At 58.5% G+C, this 5,140-nt stretch overlaps 1 protein-coding gene across 1 annotated transcript; it reads right to left on the bottom strand.

Moving 5' to 3' along the window:
* Positions 1-207: 207 nt before the first annotated feature.
* On the bottom strand, positions 208-1,824 carry HOXC12 (homeobox C12). Its single transcript, XM_004601548.2, has 2 exons — positions 1,212-1,824; positions 208-446 (listed from the first exon to the last, which is right to left on the bottom strand). Exons 1-2 carry the CDS (start codon positions 1,822-1,824, stop codon positions 208-210), a joined length of 852 nt encoding a protein of 283 aa, XP_004601605.1.
* Positions 1,825-5,140: the final 3,316 nt, after the last annotated feature.

Raw genomic sequence — 5,140 nt, forward strand, 5'->3', positions numbered from 1 at the left:
GGGTTTCTTCCCTTCTCTCTGGGACCTGGCAGGGCTTGCTGGGGATGTGCGGGAGGGAACCAAGAACAAAACAGACAAGAGGACATCCAGAGAGGGCCTGCCAGAGATGCCTGGCATTCTAAGTGGGGCCTAGGTCCCAGGGAGCGGCCCCTCTTGCTCTCTACCAGAGACAGGCTCAGTCCGGGGCTGGACCCCTTGTCTTGGCCCCTAAAAGAAGGAGAGGGCTTGCTCCCTCAACAGAAGTCTTTTCTTTTTCATTCTCCGGTTCTGAAACCAGATCTTGACCTGCTGGTCACTAAGATTCAAGCGGTCTGAGAGTTCCCTCCGGCGCTGCCGCGTGATGAACTCGTTCACCAGAAACTCTCCCTCCAGCTCCGCCAGCTGCAACTTCGAATAGGGCTTGCGCTTCTTCCGGGAGCGGCTGTGGATCGGGTACCAGGGCGCGCCTGGATGGAGACGAACCGGCAGGGTTGGCCAGAGGTCCAAAAGGTGACAAGCCCAGAGCCCTCGGTCCTGGTCCTTCCCTGTCCCTTTCACTTAGGCCTAAAAGGCCTGTCCCAGGTGCTTTCTCTCCTGGCCCCTCTCTTCTACACACCCCTCAGAACTCCTCTGCTACACTCACCCCTCCAAACTCCCCCGCCTTCAGGATTCTCTTTGCTCCCCTTGTCCCCCAACCTGACCATCTCTAACAGTACCCCCCTCCAACCCTTTCCCCACCCATCTCTCCAGACCCCTTCTGAATAATCCCACCCGGTCCGTCACCCTCATCCTGAAGGACAGCCCGAGGTCCGTTAGAACTGACATGATAACATGCAAGTGGTCAGAGTTAACCTGGCCCACTGGCATTCTTAAAGAAAATATACAGGAATGGGGCGTGTGGGCTGAAGGAGAGGCCCTGGAGGAGCAGGAACCGAGCTCTCCTACCCCTGCACCCCCCACAGGCCTGGGGAAGTCTCAGCCAGAATCCCCCCTTACTCCAGGGCTCCCTGCCCCCTCCAGCCAAAGCCGGCAAAAAAGGGAAATCTCCGCCGTTCTTTTATGGGGATATTTACATGTTTATAGGGCTCCCCCCACCCCTGGCACTGCTTAAAAGAAGCGCTCCCTCGCCACACATTGTCACCCCAGGCGGCCCCAGCTCTGCCCTCGGCTGCCCGCCCGGCGAAGACGTCCCGTCCCCGAGCCTGCCTCGCGCGGGGCCCGGGGGTCCTTACCGCTGCCCGGGAGCCCGCCGCTGGGATTCAAAGGCGAGACCAAGCCGCCGGGGTCGCCCGCGCCGGCGCCCTTGTTGCCCTCGTTGAGCAGGGACGAACTGGAGTCGGATTCCAGGGACTGGCACGAGGGCGGGTCGTGCGGGGGTCCCGCGCCCCCCTCGCCGCCACCGCCGGCGGCGGCGGCCGCGTAGTCGTACTTGAAGCCGAGCGCGGGCGGCCCCGACGGCTCGAGCGGCAGCAGCGCGGCCCCCGGCGCGACCCCCGGGCCCGGCTCGCGCCCGCGCTCCTCACGCTTCAGGCCCCCGCCGCCCTCGGCGCACGGCTCGCGGTAGTAGCCCTTGCTGTCCTCCACGCGCGCCAGCTCGCACGTGCGGCCGAAGGGCGGGTTGAGCGACACGGGGCTGCCGAGGTAGGGCTGCGGGTACCCATTGCACGGCTCCGCCGACGGCCAGGGCAGCGAGCACACGTTGTCGCGGCGCGGGTACGACAGCGAAGGCAGCCCGGGCAGCTGCGCCCCGGACGCACGGAAGTTGGGGAAGTAGAAGGTGTCTCCCGTGTGGATGTTCACCAGCGGCCCCACAAACCCGGGATTCAAGAGATTATGCTCGCCCATTTCCGCGAGGCCCGACCGGCAGCGTCTAGTTTATTGCTATCTGACATTAAACATAGTTAAACCTGCACCGGCCACCCATTGGCCGTCCGGCTCACGTGGGCGCCGCCGCCAAGGGGATGGGTGGGGACAGCAGCGAGTCCCCCCCCACACACACCCCATACACACCAACTCTAACTTCCCCTTTCCCCAATTGCGGGGGGGGGGGCGCAAAACGAGGGGGCAGATTTATTCGCTGGATTCTTCTCTCTCTCTCTTTTTTTTAAATCATATAAAACCTAACGCAGAGCTTGAAGGCAATCGCTCGACACGGGGCAAGAGGAAAAGAGCCGCCAAAATTACCCGCACATACACGTTTCTGCTCCCCTACGCCCCCCCCCCCCCACTCCCATGTATTATCTTCTCGCCAACAGCTGGCCGAGCCCAGCCCGTCCCTTTTTAATTAGCTCCTTTATTAACTAAAACCGTTGGAATTTACAATATCTCCCCAATAAATTACTATTAGATATTGTGTCATATAAAGTTTACTGGCTGTTTAAGGAGACGGATGAGCCCTTTGGCTCGGGGTTTATTTACAGTAGAGGGATGTGGGGGTAAGGACAGGTTTCCCTGCCGCTATCCTCCCAGCCCTGACACTGTTGCATTTCTCTTCCTCAGCTGTTTTTGCTCAGGAACTTGGGACAGACGCTGGGGTCTTCTTCTCCAGGAAGGACAAGGAGAATTGTTCTGCCAGGTCGTTTCCTGGGGGAACTTAGGGGAACCACCCCAGCCTCTCCTCCGGTAGAGAAGGGATGCGGAAGCAGCAGAAAAAGGAGGTACCCAGCTTGATTAGAATCTGCCTGTCTGCTTTTGAAAATATGGACTTCTCACTGTCCTTTCCTATGGCTTCTGAAGGTTCAGGGTTGGGGGGGCTTCTGGACAGTGAAGGGGGAATCTTGGAGACTTGGCACTGGGACCTCAGCTTGACTGGCCAGAGAGGCTCCCAATTCCCGGTACAGAGAAGACAACACACCCCGGAACTGGCCCAGCATGTTTCAGGGATCATCAAATGCTGAGGCCAGTAGATGTGCTGGGTGTGAAGGAAAGGACCCCGGAGAATTAGTGTGTCGGGCGCTAAAAATTATGTTTATCTGCTAACCTCAGCTGTCCCTTCCAGAGAAAGCGGAGAACTCAGCTCTGACCATTAACGAATTTAAATCAGCATCTGGAAATCACAATCTAATCTCAACTAACTCCATAAAACACAATAAGCAAATTAAGGTGGGTGGGGGAGGGATCTTCAAAACCGAATGTATTATATTGAGGTCTAGTAGAGAAATATGAGAATTTATACACGGTCATTTCTACACACATCCCCATCATCACACAGCTTTAAGTCATTCAAGGTAAGGGAAATAATGCAACCAATGTTCCAATATGAGAAAACACCAGACGGTTGAGAAAACGAGACCGAGTAAATCAGAGAGAATAGGCGAGAATGCAATCCACAGAGGCGAAGGTTAAATCGCTGAGAATGAGAGGGAGCTGCAAAAGCAAACCAAGCAGAAGATTCATCTTCTTCTCTCCCCTGGCAGGACTCGAAGAGAGAAATGTAGATTCTTGGAATTCCACCGCTCCCGGGGTGATTTCATATACCAAACCAAAGCAGAGGACCGGGTCGGAAAAGTGCCCGCAACCTCACGGAGTAGCTCAGTGACGCCCCTAGTCTCCCCTTCTCTGCACTCCATGTACCCCAATACTGCTCGGCCAGTTTCTCCTGCCACCAGGAACCCAACCCCCTGCCAACGAGGAGCCCAAAGGCGGAAACCCGAAGGCCCTGGGTTGAGCTGTCAGCCCGGAGCAGTTATTCCATTCAGATCTGCAGCGAGGCGGCGCGCCCAAGGAGCGGGTGGGAGACCGCCTGCCTTTGTGCCTAATTGATGCAGGGACTAGGAGGCTGCAGAGTGCACCTCACAGCACCCCAGCATCTTAGTCATGACCCCCTTTTCAAGAGACATTCATGAGCACCCCAGAGATAGAATTCTTAATGTATGGGGGAGTCGCTCATTTATCATCAAGATAAACAGGGCGTGGCTTTAATATTGTTGCTGTTTTCAGCCCGAGGCTAGGTCTCCGGGCTGCCAGGCCTCAGCGCAGCAGCTATTGTTGTTGCGAGGGACGCCGGAAAGGGACCTAGTGAGCAATCACGAATCCTAAGTGTGGCGGAGGCTTGGCCCCATTTTTCTCCCACAAGCTCCCAAGACACTGATGATGGGACCTTATAGGAAAGGGGACCTCAGGATCCTCAGCCTCTCTCCATTCGTCTCTGGTTGGAAAATCTCTGACCTGGCTGGAGCTTAGCTTGCAGCCCTCCCCCGCCAGGCAGCCGGGCGGGCGGAGACGCGGCCACCGGGCGCAGATGCGGCACCGGACACCCGGACAAGAAGATGCAGGGAGGCTTCCTTCCGAAACACACTCTTCCCATGCGATTTGACCCCAGCCCCAAGACCATTTTCCTGGGGCTAACGGACTCCGAGGGTACCAGCACAGGCTCAACCCCATCGCCCTTCCGTCCAGTTGCCCCGATCCTTACAGAACGCTCAACAAAATTTGCATCCTTAAGGGTCTTGCTTAAGGGTGAACCTAGGGATCTTCGGGACTCTGTAGAGGACCCAGACCTCCAAGCACCTCGCTTCTCTGTGAAGCACCGCAGCCGAACCGCCTTGGTTCGGGCGAACCCCACCCTCCACTCACGCAGCTCCGCACCCCTTCCTTTACCCGGCTCCGACTAACGAGCCCTAGAGAGCCGCTCCCAGCCTGGGTCCCCAGGGCCGGCGGGAGGCTCGGGTGCGAAGCTTCAAGTCTAAATCCTGCCTTGGCGAGAGCTGCTGATCAGGAGCCCGCAAGGACCGGGCCGGAAGGCTTGCGAGGGTCTCGCCTTCCCCGGCGCCGGGCGGCCGCATCAAGCCAGGCTCGATCCGCGGCCACTTCGCTGCCCAACGGCAGCGCTACAGAGGACCAGTCCGCGGCTCTGGGACCGCGGGGCGCTCCGTGCGTCCCCTCTCCCGACACATTCATCAAACCACACAGCCAGAAGAGGAGGCCTGCTTGCTGGCCCCTTGGCCACGGACTCCGGCTGTGCTGGCCTGGATCAACCGTGTCCTGTCCATTCACTTAAGGGCTCATTCAAACCGAAGGGAGGGATGTGATCCAAGGCTTCCCTTGGAAGACCCGCGGCGGCCCTCGAGCTTCAGCGCATCCACCCGGGGGGGGGCTGCTCCCGCAGCCTGTCCCCGCGCCTCGCGGTGTCTCCATCCCTCTCCATCCCTCGCGCATCTGC

This window comes from Sorex araneus, chromosome 2 (assembly GCF_027595985.1).
Source record: "Sorex araneus isolate mSorAra2 chromosome 2, mSorAra2.pri, whole genome shotgun sequence".
Lineage (NCBI taxonomy): Eukaryota > Metazoa > Chordata > Mammalia > Eulipotyphla > Soricidae > Sorex > Sorex araneus.

Coding starts and splice junctions, on each gene's coding strand:
- HOXC12 (XM_004601548.2), bottom strand. CDS start 1,824: ATGGGCGAGCATAATCTCTTGAATCCCGGGTTTGTGGGGCCGCTGGTG. Junction 447..1,211: donor CGGCGGGCTCCCGGGCAGCG/GTAAGGACCCCC, acceptor GTCTCCATCCAG/GCGCGCCCTGGTACCCGATC.